This window comes from Prunus avium, chromosome 3 (genome assembly GCF_965620075.1).
Source record: "Prunus avium chromosome 3, drPruAviu1.hap1.1, whole genome shotgun sequence".
Lineage (NCBI taxonomy): Eukaryota > Viridiplantae > Streptophyta > Magnoliopsida > Rosales > Rosaceae > Prunus > Prunus avium.
The window spans coordinates 33424756-33443251 of NC_142286.1; the positions used below are offsets into that span (position 1 = coordinate 33424756).

Genomic DNA, 18496 nt, shown 5'->3' on the forward strand with positions numbered 1-18496 from the left:
GTGAAGTGGAAGACTGCGCTACATATCAGCCTTGTTATGTGAATTATGGTTCCTCAAAGGCAGTACTGATCTAAGCTTACATGTAACACCTGTACATGAAGCACAAGACTCGGCACAAGATAGATCCACCATGCCTTGTGTTAGATTCTTTCATTTTCTGTTCTTTGGTGTGTGGAATAGGCTATCTGATCCGATCTGATAACATAACTCGTTAACTAATCGAACATGAGCCCTGTTCATCCAAATTGGTGATAATTTGATTGCCTTAATACGATATCAATTGTGTTATGTTTGTTGTAAATGTTGTATATATTTGCATGAGTATGTCAAGTAGAGATGTGTTTCTCATTATTGTCCAATTTTGTTAATGGAATGGATTATGATACAGGCCAATCCAATCCCATATTGGATCCGTTTAGATGAAAGCATTTGTCAACAGAAAAAAAAAACCACTTTCAACATAAGGGAAATAAATCAAGGAGAATATTTGGATAGGATAATCTGAGTGACAGTGAAAACGAAACTCTCCACCTTCTATTTTAATATCACTGGTGAGATGATATTAAACATTTGGACAACATTTTTAAATTAAGTAATTAGCACTTCTGGCTTTGCATGGTACAGTATTGCGGTTGCTGCTATCATACTTGGTGTGTAATGGGGAAACCTCCCTCCTTGATGCTGCTGTGACAGGTTACCTAAATTTCTGGCCGGAGCGCATAGAAGTCCGATAACCTTTTCAGCAGCAATGATCTGTTTTTCTCGCAGGCCATCGTTGTGTATCAAATTCCTGTGGTGGATCATATATACTTGAGTTATAAATCCCCCGTCTTTCAGTAATTAAACTACAGAGGAAAGAGATCATGGTTGAATGAAAACAAATAAAACTTACAATATCGATGAGAATAGGTTTGTTGGAGTACATGCTTGAAAGAGAGCTTCAGGTATAATAGCTGAATCCATGAGAATATTTGGGAGGGAGATGTAAGGTATCTTGGATTTATAACGAATAATCCACTCAGTTAGGAAATGAGCTCGATAACCAACTACGCATGGTAGCCGTGCAAGCTGCAACTCCAAAGCAACTGTTCCAGAAGCACATAACGCAACACTACTTGCCTGCAGGTCAACATGAGTAACAAGTTTGAGCAGGAATAGACAAATTAATAAAGCACGCATTCCAAATTACGGAGTCTGAAAACTTGGCTTTAGATATGCTCAGATTCTTTCCCTGTTGGCTATCAAACAAAGTGACAAAAAATTAATACATTGCAGTGAACTTTGCTAACAGCCCGATTACTTGTCAACTCTAGATATTTAAAAATTTTGCAAATACAAACCAGCCTTCTAATATGTTTTGGCTAAAGGAGAAATTGGTTGGACTTAATTAGAACCCATATTGTGACAAGAAAGGTGATTTTTTCATTCACATCAACAGGAATCGATAGATCAAACTTTCTGGGAAATATGCCATGGAAACTTAAATTTAAAGCGAGAATCCTAGCCACTGAGTTTTATATCATCCACAAGAAAGGTTCATTTCACTTACACTGAATGCATCATATTTTTGGTGCAGGGATCCTCCTGGAATCAATACAGTAGGCACAGGCCACTTGTTAGTGATTCCAGTGACGTAGTTCTTCACATGCTGATTTGGAGCTACATGGATGACTGTTACTAACTCGGGAAAGGAACCTTTTAATAATCTCATAGTGTTTGCAAAGATGGAAAGCATTCTGGTGACCTCTTGTAATCTGCTTCCAGGAAGCAAGGAAATGACTGTGGTTCCTGCAAAATAAAACACACATATTATATGTATGAACAGAGGAAGAAATGTGCACGAGCAGAAAGATGACTCAATAAGGACTTGGGGAGGAAATATCAGAGAAGATCAATGATTCAAATATTATATTCCTAATAACAATACGGAGCTTAAATAATTTACTGAAAAAATACCTATAATAAGGAGAAGAAAAGGAAAAAACACCAGTTGATGGAGAAAGTGTCATTTTGCAACCTCAATTTTTAGACCACTATAACTCAATCACTCTTAGGTAGCACATAGGATATTTTTATAAAAAAAAAAATTAAAACAGAATAGTAGATTTTACCTGCAGGTATTGAATATCTCTTTCTGAAATCTTCACAGTTTCCTTCTATCTTCCATTCATGAGGTGCAGTGTCCTTCCAAAAACAATACTACGTATCAGTACTTTAAACTTAAAAGTGAAATCAATTTGAACAGCATATTTAGTTATATACTACGTTATATTCACAGCTTTCTGGAAGAAAGAACATTAAACTAAAAATCTGAGAAATCCCAAAAGAATGAAAACAAATCATACCAAATTTAACTCCAAAACATCCTCCAGAATGGGGTGGCCCACAAAGGTTGCAGCTAGTCCATTTGATCGGCAAACTTCTTCTTCATTTGGAAGTATACACAAGACATGATCCACAAATTCAGTCAGGCCTCCGAGTCTTGCTTCACCCCCTTTCCAAGCCCAGAACGATGGGGCTACATAATGGAAGTGTACTGGAACATTGAATCTCTGTTGATTGTATCTAGCTGCAAAAAGCATGTCGCCAATTTCCAACACCATATGTATCACTAAAGTCTGATTATAACTCCAAGAAGGTGGCGCATATTACCCCGTAACTGCTTTAAGAGACGGAAAGAGAAACCCTTGGAATCCACTGTTACAACAACATGAGGTTGAAACAGAAGAGCAGCCTCTGTTGTCTCCTGCAGCTTCACCTGACACAATCATGTTCCAGTTTTAAAACCTTGACCTAACAAGATGCCAGGATGCAGCAATCTTTTCTCTTGTAACAAAGATGCTTACAAAGATAAAAATTAAATTAAATTAAAACTGCATTCATCATAGACTTTGTTAAGTAAAGTCTTATGTAGCTCACACTCACTCTGAGCCTATTCAGATGAGGCAATAACTCCAATAATCCCATTACCGCAATATCCTCCATAGGAAACAGAGATTTTAATCCTTGTTTAGACATCATGGACCTGAAAATAATATGACGAGAAAACAAAGACCTCCAACAACGTCAGGAAGAAGTTTAATCAAATATCATTCAAACAACAAAATTTTGAAAACCATGGTTTTGTCCAAAGTGCCTAAATCTCATCCATGTGAATATTTTCTGTCCTTATTAAAAAAAAATAACACAATTAATTAAACACACTCACTATTAGACAAGGAGATTTAACAGAAGAGGAGCTGCTAACATAACCCCATCAAAAAAGGATTTCTGAAAAGAATTATAATTCCAATAAGACTGCAGGGAAATTAAAAGTTTACCCTCCAACACCAGAAAAACGGACAGGAACTGGACAGAGCTTCTTTAGAGATGCCATTAGACGAGAGCCAATGGTGTCCCCAGAAACCTCTCCAGCGACTATGAAGACCCTCAGCTCCCCATCTTTAACAGCCACATCCATTACATCTCTGCTTGAAACTGATGTATATCTTCGGAGTGGCCTAGAGAAGCCCACAACATTTCTACCACCCACTTTCCATATTGTTCTGAACCGCATTCTGAATACCTCTTAGGCATTCTGGTTCATGGGCACAAGAAAAGCAGTGTGTTGAAAATCTTAGGCAATGAACAAACGAAACAATCATTACCCAAATGCAGGAAAAACAAAATGCACAGTAAATTAACAAACTTTATACAGCAGGATAAGAAAAATGAGTACAAAATTGAAGTTAGTAAGCTCATAAGTACCCAAATTTAAGCTTCAGCGTTGTAATTAGGCAGCCATTATTTGGACCCAATAAAAATAATTGATTTTCTTCAAGAAAATACATAGCAATTTAAATATTAAAAAGAAAATGAGAATGCAAGCAAAGTTGCCAAGGAAGAACTTACAGTTGAGGAGCAGAGGCAAGCAGTGGAAGAAAGCAGAGGGTTTCAGAAAACTGCTTCGGAATTTTTGGGTTAGTTTTTGGCTGAGTTTCGCCGAAGCCCACTTGAAATGTTCAGTAGGGCCTCTTTTTTCATGGGCTAAAAGGGATGCAGAACCAGAGTGGCCCAATAATTGGCTAAGACCAAAACGGTGATAACAGCTAAAAAGATTTTATTTGGAAGAAATTGAAGGAGATGAATCAATATCAATGTTTCAGGTGAGGAAGCCAAAACTTGATTGATGGCAAATTGTTACTCTTCCACTGCCTTAGATTCACCAGATTTTCGCGTTGCATGGGATGTGTAGGTGAAAAACTTACTTACAACAAATTAATCGAACAGTTGTGTCTACAACACTCATCACGTGATCTAACTTTATCGTACAATGAAGTTATATTTTTATGTGTGACACTAATACACGCCAAGCCACTTATTTTTTTTGAATTCCTTATCTTATTACAAAACATAATTATTTATGAGATTCGACAAAGATGACTCAAAGAAGAAATAAACACCTAAACATGAGTGTGACATGAATAGACATGAAAAAAAAACATAACCACAAAGCACAATTGATGTCACAATCACAGATCTGCAAAGCCTTGCTCTTTTCTCTCTTTGTGTAAAGATTAATTATAAAATTAAATCAAAAATTTCATCATTTAGAGTGCAGGATTTTAATAGGATTTAAATATTGATTTATGTATTTATTCATGTATATGTATGGAGTATCTTGAAACAAATGTGTACGTGAACTCAAGTGCTTGAAAAAAATGAAGAGTCATAGATGGATGTATAGCTTGCTTGTAGGCACTAAGATAAAGTGAAGAAAGAAGAAATTGATACTTAGTTGTTTTTCATCCCTGAGGCCATCTCCAATCCGAGTTTGAAGAGGCTAAAAAGGTCAAATTCGAGTTTGAACCTCAATATCCTTTCTCGAATGTTGGGGCTAGACTATAACTTGGGCTAAATAGCGCCTGGTGTTTTGCCTGAACCGGAAATCAATGGTGACCAAATTGGAAGCCAACTTGGCCTTGGCAACATCAGCATGTCGGCCACTTGGCCTTTTCGCATGCCACGTGGCGAGCCAACAGCACTTGTCCCAGGGAAATCAAAGGCTCTCTTTTGAATCTGACCTTTTTTAAATAATTAAAAAAAAAAAAAAAAAACCCAACGGTACTTAGATTAGATCAATGGTTGTGATGCAAAGTTGGGCAATTCAATGGTTAAAAAGGATATGTAATGGTTGAAATTTAAATAAAATGGTTAAAATAACTTTTTAAATTTATCTAAATTATATTCAACTCCAAAATTCTATAAATACCCACTCATTTATACCATCCATTTATGTTTAAGTGAAACTAGCCTCCACACGCGCTTCTGTGCCTGCAAGAAGTTTTTTTTAAAAAAAAATTTATTTTATTTTAGAATTAAAAAAGATAATGGGTAGTTGTGTTCCATAAAAATATGATCAATTATCTAATTTTTCTTTTTATTTTAATTTATTTTAATATGAAAAAGTGTGAATTTACTATATTATCCCCATTTAATTAATCATTTCAATTCTTAATGTTTTTATTAACCAATGGTATTTTTTGGTATTTTGAATGTTTTATCATTCTCTGCCATTTACTTTATATATACATAGATAAAATTAGTTTTGTAGAATTTCAAAAAATTTAGGTCAAAATGTTCAGAAAAATAAATCAAAAAGTAATAAATAAAAATTAACTCAAGAAAAATTAACTACACAAAATAAATACAGTTAAACCATTTTTTAATAATTTAATAAAGATGAGGGGTCAAAATTTGAGTGTGAGGGTTTGAGGAAAAAACTGTTTGAGTGCGGGCAATACATGAATAGTTGTATTATAAAGGGTGAAAATTTGGGTTTAGCCCCTTTAGCATAGGAGATGCCCTAAGAACTAATACGAGGACTCCCCCAAGGTCACCCATTCTAGTACTATTCTTACCCAAATTCATTTAACTTCATAATTATATGATGAAATCTGGTGCATATGAGTTGGTACGATCGAATCACTCATCTGCAAAATGAACTTAAAAAAGCAAAGAAATCTGGTTTATAATTTAAAGAGTCCTTGTAACTTGTAGTAGCCAATTCAGAGCACAGAAAAGGTCTATAAATGAGCCTCATACAGAAAAGCCAGCTTTCTTTTGGGTTCAGAACAATTTAACTAGGGCCTGTCACTGTCTCTGTCTCCCTTAAATGCTAGAACTACCCTCTGTCCCGCTTACTCAAAAAGTGAATTTTGATGAACGATCCCACCAATAATGTAAACTCAAAACTAGTTGGGAATTTATAATCACCTTCCTAACATCAGGACCACAAACTTGGGTTTATTGACCTTTGATTAATACAAAACGCAGAGTTCAACAACAATTTTTTGGATTAAAACCCCATTCATTATCATTTGCTATATCTGTTTTGTTCTTAATTTGTCATATATATATATCTAGAGTTGTGAAGTTTAAACAAATGAGATTAGGACCTATGCAATGTCTTGGTGCTGCTCCTATAACTAGAACTGAATTTTAAACCAGGTTACCAAACACAACAACTGACATAATTGAATTGGCCTGCAAACTCATGGCATTGCAGCTTGCTTTTACTTGTAGCCTGTAGGTGTGTTTGCTTCCTCTCATGTTTATTTCCTTGGTTCCTAATCTCTTTAGGAAAGCATTGTTAATTTTTCGGAGAAACACAATGCCAAGCGAAAAAGTTATCACACTTGGCATATCGTGAATGACCGGAATAAAAAACCAGTGAAATCCCTGTATCACACAAGTCTTTTTCTGAATTTTCTGTCACATTACTGCAAAAGTCATTGGACATAACTATGCCTACCTGCATTCTAGCCAGTAGGCTCCTATTCCTAGAGTACAAATCACCATTACATGTTCTCACCCACCAAACACTCTTCTCCACAAGTTCCACAAATTTCTCAGCTCCTCTCATATTATTTTATATCACAATCTCATCTCAAATATCTCCAGCCTTTGCCAGTAGCCACTGACACAAAGTAGCTAAGAGTAAATGGCATACTTATACACTCCATGGCTCTTGTTCACTCAAATCCTACTGCAAGTAGCAAAGTATGAGGCTAAAGTTCCAGCTATTATTGTGTTTGGAGACTCATCTGTGGACTCAGGAAACAACAACAGGATCTCTACACTTCTGAAGAGTAATTTCAAGCCATATGGGCGTGACTTTGCTGGTGGCCAGCCCACAGGAAGGTTCTCGAATGGTCGAGTTCCTCCAGATTTCATCTCTGAGGCTTTTGGGCTCAAACCATTTGTTCCTGCCTACTTGGACCCCAAATATGGGATATCAGATTTTGCCACTGGTGTTTGCTTTGCTTCTGCTGGAACTGGCTATGACACTGCAACTTCTAATGTACTAGTAAGTCTCCTACACATCAAAAGATATCAGCCTCTTTCTTTATGTTGCATTTATCTGCTATAATTTGAAAGCCCTTTGTCTCGGAATTTGGATTTGTCTCATCATTCACAATAAGGGTTTGCCTTATCTTGCTTTAATCATCATCTTATTACAGTATGAATCATGCATGCATGCAAATACAATGCCCCATGTATTTTCATACTTTGCTTGTCTAAATTTTAGTTAATATTGTTCGCGTTATGTATCAAGAATGTTATGTTACTAGACTATCAATTTGGACAATTCGCCTGATCAATGCTTCAAATTTGAATATTTGGTTAAAAAAAAATTCTCATAAAAACTAACTTGGTGTACAATGCAGAATGTGATACCTCTGTGGAAAGAAGTGGAGTACTATAAGGAGTACCAGAACAAATTGAGAGCCTATCTTGGCAAGGCCAAGGCAAAGAAAATTTTGACAGAGGCTTTATATTTGATAAGCTTAGGAACAAATGACTTCCTGGAAAACTACTACACAATACCCACCCGGCAAATGGAATTCACAGTCCAACAGTTTGAGGATTTCCTTATTGGACTTTCTGAAAATTTCATCAGGGAAATCTACAGTCTTGGGGTCAGAAAAATATCTCTAACTGGGCTTCCTCCAATGGGGTGTCTGCCATTAGAGAGAGCCAGAAATTTCATGGCTAATCATGATTGTGTGCAGGAACATAACAATGTGGCTGTGGAATTTAATGGGAAGTTGAGCAATATGGTGGCAAAGCTGAATCAAGAGCTTCCAGGCCTTAGAATTCTGTTTACAGACAAAATATATCAGCTGTTCTATCAAATCATTAAAAGGCCTTCCTCATATGGTAAGTTAATACTTAGCTGTCAACTATTAATCTTTAGATACATGCTTATAGAACTGCACTGATGCAATAGCCATATCTTGACAAAATATATACATCATTATGCCATGACAGCATCTTTTCTATTTTGGCAAAGTTCCAATCAGAGCACGGTCATTGGTAGTCTTGTACACTTTCTCTCTGGGGAAAAATCAGATCTTTGGTTTGAAAATTATGGTTACATACATGACACACATAATTATATCAGACTCTGACACCTAACAGCAGAAAATATTCAACTTTGACTAGTAGTAGATGTGTTCTCATTCTGTTGAGTGTCTTATGAATGAGGAAAACTTGGTTGCAACGGGGATAGCATTGTTTTGCTATCCCAGCCAATAATGCTATGCCACGTGGAAGTGTTATCACGCGTGTCATAGCATTATTGGCCGGGAATAGCAAAATAGTGCTATTCCCATTTCATGGAAGTCATTTAGTGATATCAGAGGTAAAACTATATAATAGGAGTTTGAAAAACCGGGGGGATCATAGACCTTTGCCCATTTGACTGACAGAAGGAAAACTTATACAAGATTAACCAGATTTAGCAGTCACTATGATTAATTACATAAAGGGTACACCTACTGGCTAGTTAATTAGGGGCCTGTTGGGGAAAAATCATATGGATGAAGTGGACAAGAAAGTGGTTGAAAAAGTTGGTGGGAAACTTTAATGGGAGTTTAATATAAGCATGCAAGCAATTAACCAAGTCTGGTTTGGCACACACTTGACTTCTGTTTTTGTTGCAGCTACCAGAATCATTGTGCCATTTTAGCACCTTGAGTTTTTCTAGAATTAACTGAAGCTAATCAATCACTGATAGCTATGAACAACCAAGCAATTTGGTAGCTCTTACCTTTCTTAATTATGATTTACTTTGATTTTGAGCATCATTTAGTCTCTGTTTTCTTTCTGTTAGAAGATAGAGAACACACAAATGGCTCTTGAAATTTATTTTTTTATTTTTTTAAAAAGGGCCTAAAATTGGTTTAATTATGATTTTTTTTTTTTTTTTTTTTTGTGTGTGATTGGTTGACAGGATTTGAGGTTGCTGAGGTGGCATGCTGTGCTACTGGGACATTCGAAATGAGCTACCTCTGCAATGAGAATAACCCATATACATGCAAAGATGCAAATAAGTACGTATTCTGGGATGCCTTCCATCCTACAGACAAAACAAATAAGATTCTTGCAGCCTCTGTGACTGGCATTCTTCGAGAAACCTTCGAGTGATTTTTTATATATTCTCCGTCTCTCTGAAGAAAAATGCTTTCTTCATTGGCAGTATAAAAAAAAAAAAGTAGTGTGTGGGGTTCTATTGGTTGTTTTGCAGTCTATGTTAGATCATCTACATATGTAAACATCATGATTATTATTTCTCCTCAACTATTTGTTCCTCACAGATCGATTGATGATCTGAATTTGTATTAAATTGGGTTTGAAATCTTAATGTATGATCTGATATTTCTCATGATATAGATTCCAAGTCAACAATGTAATGGCTAATAGCATGTTGAGAGTATTTGTCCCACATTGAAAAGTTAAGGGACCTGGTCTGGGTTTATAAGGAGTTGGGCTACTTCCCCCATAGCCAATTGGTTTTGGGGTGGAACCTCAACTTCCTTCAGGGTTGGAGCCAACGAAAGCAACTAATGGAAAATGCATAGAAGGGGAGCTCAAGATAGAGTGGGGAAAGGTAGTGAGCTTGGATGTATTCGGGATTCCTTATTAAGAACAGAAGTAGAGATAACGATCCAAAAATTTGGCTTACCATGGCCATGTGTAATGAACCTCTACGTATTCCTTCTTTATTTATGTACCCTACTGCAACTTTTGTTTCATCATGTGGGAATTGGAGGTTAAGGTCCTGAAATCCCCAACAGTACCACAACCACAAGCCACTGTTTTACGTTTTTTGTGGTTTTATTTAAGAGGGAGCTTGTTCATTTTTGTCTAGCTAGGATCCATGTAAAAGGTTGATCACTTGGAGTTTTAGTACTGTTTATACCTAAACAATTTCCCTCTTGGCCCCACAAGGGGAAATGACATGGAAAGGGCCCATTGAGCCAAGATTTTGGGCCTAGAAGCTAAAGTATCCAAGCCCAAAGTAAAAAGACGAGGGTCAGACCCAGGAGGCCCATGACCGTGAAAACAACGAACTCGGCCTAGGTCTAAACTCAGGCCCAAAGTTAAAATTGACCGAAGATCCACTCGACCCAAAACTCATGCACCGAAACTTCGGCCCAAGCATTAAGGAGACGGCCCAATTCTAAGACCTAACCCAAACCGTCAGACATGACAGAGACTTGACGAAACTCAAAGCTCAAAATTTGTTCCTCGGCCTAGAAGGTCTCAACCGAGTAAAAAGCATGAGCACCGACTGAGGCAAGGATTTCACGTGCACTTCCTTGAGAAGAGTGCCACACAATAGAGCAAAAGGAATGATGGGACGTCGAGCTATTTTTTGGAACTTGAGCTACTCAAAGATTGGAACCCTTGGAACTCGGAGTGAATGAATAATCAGTAAAAGTACCTTGGGATCAGTGATTGAGGCACGATGTGACGGTAAAAGGGCGGCTCACACAAAAGGTTTGGGGGGTGGCCGCAAGTCTCGACGCCTCCTGAAGGCTAAGGATGGCAAAAATCCCCATAATGTTGGGTCCCCGGCCCTAACGAGGGGAGATTTCGGGGGAAAATGGGGAAGGGTACAGGGATCCCAGATTTTTTCAAAATACTCGAGGCGGCAACTTTTGCATATAAATAATTGAACAATTTTCATTTTTGAACACCCAATATCTCAACAAAAATCAAGCTGTTCAATGTATTCCTAAGATAAATTTTATTGCTTTCCTAGGATTCAACGTTGCATATCACCAAGAACTATGAAGCTTGTTCAAAGTTATTGAGCACTATCATTGTAATCATCAATTTAACATATCAACAAATAGCTCTATTCATCAGAGTTTTCGTTTAAGCACCACCCGATCCATCTCTCTCTCATTTTCTTTGTTTCATTTTGATTCAAAGAGGACTTGAGATATCATTTAGCAGCCTAGCATGGCAGTCTCAAGCACCCAACACGACGCACACAATTAGCCTTGAAGGCTAAGGACCCAACGGTTTCAAAATCGGTCTTAACTCAGCCCAAATCGTTTGACGAAGTCAAATCCAAGGCACGCACCATCATATCACTCTCTTCGCTCTCACAGCCGTTACAGTTGGCACACAACGCATAGCACTAACACCAAAGAAGGACGACTTTGTTTTCAAATATGCTCGGCCCTTGATTATTCCATTCAAAATAATTGTCCTAGTTAACCGAAAAGATTTTGGGGTCAACAAATACATTAGGGGTTAGTTTGAATTTTTTTTCTTAAACTATAAATTTGTGGGGCATTAGTCCCCAAACCAATGTCATAAAAGTAAGCTGCCATATTTGTTGGAGTATGAAAGCTACATAAAAGATAAATTGAAATCGAATATCGCTTTCGTTTCTTTTCCTTTTCTTTTGTGATCAACAAAAGAATAATCTTGATGAGCAGTATAAACTAAACTAGATAGATAATAGTGGAACTAGAAGTTGAGGCTTTAGGGGACAACACAGCTAATTTTCCAAAGACATGAAAATGAGGCAGGTATTTAATCACAAAGCTTAGCACCTCCAATTCTGTTGGAAGAGCTTTAAAAACCCAAGTCAAGTTTGAAAGGAACTGATCATTTTCGTGGGCGGTTTGCATTCGCACCCACACACATGATCTGTTTACATTAACTCACACAGCTCTCTTCTGCCTCACTTTCCACATTTGGCTGCATTTTTCGGTGTAGTAGTTGTGATGTGAAGGCCAATGCAGTCTTATTTGCTCTCAAATCTAATCTGAATTAAAAGTCGAGGGCCATATCTAATATGATCTTTCGTGCATGTGAAACTATCCAATCAACATTATATATGAAAGATTCGAACGCCAATGCAGTGATTTTTGGTTTATGAGTTTCAATAATTTGCCACTAAATGTGGACTTCGTGCCTTTGCATAGTTAATTTCGTTCGTACAGGTAGGTGTGTATTTTTCCAACGTTTTTCCTTACATAAATAATTGATAGTTTATACAAAATTCATATATATACACGGGAATAAAAATGTTAATCCTTACCACATTTATTGGTACAACAATGTTGGTCCTCCTGTGCAACTGGCTCATGAGTTTAGTTTCCTTTTCTTTTCTCTTTTCTCCATTAACCGGAGGCCGGGGGGAGGTCGGGGCGTGGTGTGGGGAGAAGTCGAACTCGAATCTCTTCCAACATTGGAAAAATAAATATCATGCTTATGGTCAAAATTATGTCAATATTATCTTTCTCAAATGGCTCTACATTGTTAACTATATAATTTTTAAGATAATGTGATCTTTAACGGGTCCGAAAATATAAGCAAATGAGAGAGTTGTTTAATTTCTCTATACATGTACTTTAATTTGTACGGTGCAGCCAGGGCCTTCTGCCTGGTTGAATAAATTAGTTTGACATATTCTATCTGCAGAAATATCACCTCTACAATTAATTTGATATATTTGGCCACCAAAGATTAATTGTTCCATAGTAATGCAATGGACCAATAAATGATACATACATCCCTTGCCAAGCAAAGATTTTTTTTCTTGTGTGTGAAAAGCCAACCTCAGCAATCTTCTGGACCAACCTCAGTAAAGTACTACAGCAACTTAAACTCCCAACAACTTCTCTCTACCCCAATGCCTTTTAATTCAAACCTTTGTATTTATGTTCCAACCAATATTATTTATACATGACAAGTCCCCCCTCCTCAACCCATGTCCAGGGTTGTTCTGTTCCACACAATAATTAACAAGCAAAACAGCTGAAACATGGGAAACTTGCACATTTCATGGCTTCTTCTAGCTCAATGCCTGTTGCTAGTCACCAGAATTAGTGCCAAGGTCCCTGCAGTCGTCGTGTTCGGGGACTCCTCGGTGGATGCAGGAAACAACAACCAGATTCCCACAATTCTCAGAAGCAATTTTGAGCCTTATGGCCGGGACTTTTCCGGTGGCAAGCCAACTGGGAGGTTCTCCAATGGCAGAGTGCCTACAGATTTCATCTCCCAGGCTCTTGGACTCAAACCATTCGTACCTGCCTACTTGGATCCTTCCTATAACATATCAGATTTTGCCATTGGTGTCACCTTTGCTTCTGCTGGGACTGGCTATGATACTGCAACTTCAGATGTGCTGGTACGTACCAAATATTTAGTATAAAGCGCTTCTCTATCTCACACACATATAATCTCAAATATGGGTTACGTCAGTTAGCCAGTTAGTCAGGGCAGTGAGTCCGCTTTTTGCTCCCAAGTTCGAATCCCCTTTCCTCTAAATTAGATTAATTTAGAGTAGATTACCATGTGTATAAAAAAAAAATTTATAATTAAAAAAACCTAAATAAATGGGCTACCAATTTACAGTATTTGGTACATTCTCGATATTTTGACAATATTTTGTGGATACTCTGCAAACAGTTGGTCAATACTTAGTAATTAATATCACCTAAATATCCACAATGGTGTACTGTAGATTGATACTCGATACTAGCCAAGCCAAGTGTCTTTTCAATTTTTCATATTTTTAGAAAATCCCGGTTCATCATTTGCAGTCTGTGATACCACTATGGAAGCAACTGGAGTCCTACAAGGAATATCAGAACAAACTAAGACTTTATCTTGGAGGAATAAAGGCAAACGAAACAATCAATGGAGCTTTGCACATTATGAGCTTAGGCACCAATGACTTCCTGGAAAACTACTACACATACCCTGGCCGGTCATCCCAATACTCTATCCAACAATACCAAGATCTTCTCATTGGAATTGCAGGAAATTTCATCAAGCAACTCTACCATCTCGGAGCCCGTAAAATCTCCCTCGGAGGTCTGCCTCCGATGGGGTGCTTGCCATTGGAGAGAACCACAAACGTCATGGGTGGAAATGACTGCATTGCAGATTACAACAATGTAGCTCTGGAGTTCAATGGCAAGTTGAAGGGCTTGACCACAAACCTGAGCAAAGAGCTTCCTGGGATCAAACTGGTGTTTTCAAACCCATATTACATTTTCCTGCATATGATAAGAAGACCTTCTTTGTATGGTAAGTCAGTGAGTTATATTTATTTTTTATTTTTTCAGATGAGTCAGTGAGTTATATTAAGTCTGTGATCTGCTGCAAATGTTTGACCCAACTACTACACAAAAACTTTAGAGCACCATATTTCTCACTTTAGCATTTAAGTAGTCACATTCTTTGGGTGGCGGTTATCATGTGATTTTTCTTTATAGTTTTTATTTTTACTTTCTTCTCCCCGGTTTAAGCTAGAGAATTTGTACACGTGTTAAACTGTGATTTGTTTGATTAAATTTTTGTATGATTGACAGGATTTGAGGTGACATCAGTGGCTTGCTGTGCCACAGGGATGTTTGAAATGGGGTACGCATGCAATCGAAACAACATGTTCACCTGCACGGATGCAAGCAAATATATATTCTGGGATTCATTTCATCCAACAGAGAAAGCAAATAATATAATCTCTGATTATGTGGTGAAAAATGTACTGGCCCAGTTTCGTTGATTCTCTTCAATTTCAAGGCTATTGTATGTGTCCTATGTTTTAGTGTTCATTATATATAATACAGTAAGACATAAAGAATGATGTTAGTAGAAAAATATGATGTTGACACTTGGCAGAAAAATGGCATAAAGCCTGTGAACCTATGATCAAATTGGTGCCTGGGATGTCAATACGTACTTGTACCCATTTCTTTAGTAACCCTCAGTTTTCATGATATAATTCTTTTTTTCCCCCAAATTTTTGTGCCCTACAGGCAACAGCAGCAACACACTATGTGGAAGTACATTGTGGCAGGGTTGGCTAAAAATTTAAGTAATTTGAATTAAGGGCTCTAGTATAAGTACTGTAATTTGAAGGGCTGGGACCTAGTTAGGCAATTGGAACTAGACATAGACAATGCCCTCACAAGGGTGGACCACACTTGGTGTCGCATAATAAGGCAAGCTATTTACGACACTCGCTCTTTTTCATTGATCCCTCGTTATTTAGGGTTTTCTTGATATTTCTTTAAAATAAGGGTAATGTGCTTGATGAAATGCCTATAAAAATTGACGTGGGCATGTGGTAATGGTAATATATTTTTCTACCCCCACAAAGAAAAATCCACAGATCCCTTATTTGCTGAGGGGATTTTGGAATATAAGTTTAATACTACAAGTTATATAATGCCTAGACAAGCTCAGTGATCATATTTATCAATGAGGATTGATTGGTTAGAGCATCGGCAATGGAAGGGTATATAAAGGGGTGTATGTCAAATATACACATTTCGCTACCGGAATCCTCTGTAAGGAGAAGGTGTAAGAGGGTGTAAATTTATATTTCTCATCGGAGATGGGAAATAAAATACAATTGTACATCTATTACTATTTCAACATCTTTTGCAAGTGAGATCCACGAAAAAGAAAATTGGAGAGAATGTTGATGAAGAAAATAATTATACGCCTTATATGCGCACCTGCAAGTGAGATCCCTAGGATCTCATACAATGTTATTTTCTTAATCTTATTAGAATTTAAAAAAAATTAGGTCGATTTGTTTGGAAAAAATAATTAAACTTAACATAAGAAACAATTAACACACAAGAAAATCTAATATAAAAACAAGTTAATACAAGAAAACCAAATTTACATTTTCATATTTACATCTCCTCTCATTGAAGCAAAATCATGATTTACATCCGCCGGAAATATAAAAAGGATGTAAAACACCCCCAAATTTACGCCTACCCACTGGACATGCTTTTAGATCATCAAATTGGAAGTTTATGTTCCTCCATGGCCTTTCGCTTAAAACAGAAAGGTGGGGGAAAGACGACAAAATCAAAATGTTCCACATTATGCATGATCTCTCCTAGCCATAGCTCTAGAATTCCAGATGAACATAAAACGTATCTAAGTACGTACCCCAACTTTGTTTTATTGCTTTTGGATTGGACTTGTCGAATATTATTGACAAGGATATCAATAATGCTCACGCCTCACATGTGGTTAATTGTAATAATTTAGTATGGTTGAAAACTCCCTATTTTAGAAAGCTTTATCAAATGTTTTTATAATGAAGACGGCTCTATTTATTGAGGACTCTTTATTACTTAGCAATGAAGTAACATGACTTGCACATTAAATTTTTAGGTGTTATAATTTTTTTTTTTTTCATCATTCGCTAAGGAAAGGAAGGGGAAGCATTATATCGGATTGTCTTAAGATTATCTCATACGTAAATCGAACCCGGATGCACTTCAGGGGTGGGGGAGAATTTGGCTCACTTTTCCACTGTGGTGCCACCCCATGTGCAAATTTTTACATGTTATTAAAAGGGTGTTGTTAAATGAATCTAAAATTAATATAGCACACCCTACTATCGAACTATTTATTGAATTACTAATTTACTCTAATATAAAATGACCAAAAAGGATATATTGAATTGTAAACACCCAATTAATTTTAGGGTTTGTTTAACAACACCCTATTAAAATTTGAGTTATGCTACGATCAATCATGTATGTTTGCAAATATAATTTCTAACAGTTCAATTGTTCGGCCAAATGAAGCGCATATTTATTTTTCAGATGTCATCCACCTATATTATGATACATAAACAGATTATATCATATGACTGTATTCTAATACCATATAATAATTTCTGAAAATTACCGAAACTAGTATTTCTCTAGATGAGCCCACTCTGAAGCTAGTATTATACTATTTCTCACCGTGAGTTCATTACACTTTAGTTCCCCCGTTATTCCCACGATACAAGTCGAAAGAAATAGGGTAAAACGTGAAAAAAGCAGAGACTCATTAGCAGAAGAAGAAAGAAAAACCCCATAAACATCAACAGACGCCATGAAAAGCTCTACAACAAGAAAGGCGCAGTCTATGTTGTGAATTAAGACTAACTCACTTCCCCTTAGGACCTTGTTGTTGATGAACTTTGTGACAAACTCTATGATGGATGAGTCTTACACACACACAGAAATTTAACCAAATAGAAATGACACAAGTGTTTATAGAGGTTCAGCCAAATGCCTACTTCCTCTTTGGTGATCTCCTTGAGAACTTTCACTAATGAAGATAGATTACAACTTTGGTTTACAAAGAAGGAAACCCCCTTAGAAATCTACCCTCACAATCTGTTTCTCTCTCACCCTTGCTCAACAACTTGATACACTTAGAGAACTCTCTTGCTCTCCCCTTGGTATTTTCTGAACTTATAAGTTTCCAGCTTCTCTACAACTCTCTATACTTTGCACAAAATTATGCTCTTAACAACTTAATGTTCTCTTGCTTCCTCTTCCCTCTTATATAGGCCTTTGGACTCCAAGATAAGGTATCATTAAGTTCTGCACGTTCTTGCTTTAGTTATATAACTTTAGACACCTGTTCTTGGCAGCTCACAAAGCAAGGGAACAATGGATGATAGCTGCCATATATCTCTTGAACCAAGAGAGTATTCACTCATTGAAGCAAGTCATCAATTTGCCAAAGTGTTCTCCCCATCTTTCCAGCTGCTTGCCACCTTCTAATATCTCAGAATTGATCAGAAATATCCTTGCAAGTCGATAGAAAGTGATAGCACACAAAGGAAGACTTGAAAACGCGTAGAAAACTGAAACAGCAAAGTCGGGGCGACCGGTCGCGGATACCTTGCGACCGGTCGCGGATACCTTACGACCGGTCGCAGATACCTTGCGACCGGTCGCTTTGGCACAGAGTTGAAAACCAATTCAGACTTTGCAATCTGCCTGAAACCGACCGGTCGCCCATAACCTGCGACCGGTCGCTTGTCTTCATTTTTGTATCTTTTAATTGAGCCATTTTTTTTTTCTTCAACAATCTCCACCATGGCGAGATTAAAACTCCTTGTGGACATCATTGGTTTTCCAGGACATCTTTGCTTTCTTGAGAATCGTCCGGATAACTCTCAAGAACTCCACCTCAATCTTTAGCATGGAACAAGATTGAGCAAGCCCAAACAATGCTTGAACTTTGATGTTGTGACTGGCTTTGTTAGACAATCTGAAGGGTTCTCCGTTGTATGAACCTTCTCTATCATGACGTCTCCATCTTTCACCCAATCCCTTATCCGGTGGTATCGGACATCAATGTGCTTAGATCTTCCATGAAATAC

The 18496-nt window shown here is 37.2% G+C and overlaps 3 protein-coding genes across 5 annotated transcripts; 2 read left to right on the forward strand and 1 right to left on the reverse strand.

The window, feature by feature from the left end:
• Positions 1-438: 438 nt before the first annotated feature.
• LPXB (lipid-A-disaccharide synthase B) lies at positions 439-3984 on the reverse strand. Of its 3 annotated transcripts, none has more exons than XM_088249927.1 (9): positions 3892-3984; positions 3321-3615; positions 2926-3025; positions 2653-2758; positions 2346-2569; positions 2112-2184; positions 1550-1788; positions 893-1119; positions 439-790 (listed from the first exon to the last, which is right to left on the reverse strand). In XM_088249927.1, exons 2-9 carry the CDS (start codon positions 3554-3556, stop codon positions 589-591), a joined length of 1407 nt encoding a protein of 468 aa, XP_088106053.1. In that variant the 5' UTR covers positions 3557-3615; positions 3892-3984; the 3' UTR covers positions 439-588. The 3 variants fall into 3 exon arrangements, with proteins under 3 accessions (XP_088106053.1, XP_088106055.1, XP_088106054.1); XM_088249929.1 differs by having other exon boundaries at positions 3321-3577; positions 3892-3977; XM_088249928.1 differs by lacking the exon at positions 3892-3984 and adding an exon at positions 3748-3885.
• Positions 3985-6847: 2863 nt separating this feature from the next.
• LOC110745349 (GDSL esterase/lipase At2g42990) lies at positions 6848-9732 on the forward strand. Its single transcript, XM_021945428.2, has 3 exons — positions 6848-7348; positions 7710-8202; positions 9278-9732. The coding sequence occupies exons 1-3, from the start codon at positions 6983-6985 to the stop codon at positions 9469-9471; spliced, it is 1053 nt and encodes a 350-aa protein (XP_021801120.1). The 5' UTR covers positions 6848-6982; the 3' UTR covers positions 9472-9732.
• A 3297-nt stretch (positions 9733-13029) lies between these two features.
• On the forward strand, positions 13030-15100 carry LOC110745347 (GDSL esterase/lipase At2g04570). Its single transcript, XM_021945425.2, has 3 exons — positions 13030-13480; positions 13896-14385; positions 14670-15100. Exons 1-3 carry the CDS (start codon positions 13115-13117, stop codon positions 14861-14863), a joined length of 1050 nt encoding a protein of 349 aa, XP_021801117.1. The 5' UTR covers positions 13030-13114; the 3' UTR covers positions 14864-15100.
• Positions 15101-18496: the final 3396 nt, after the last annotated feature.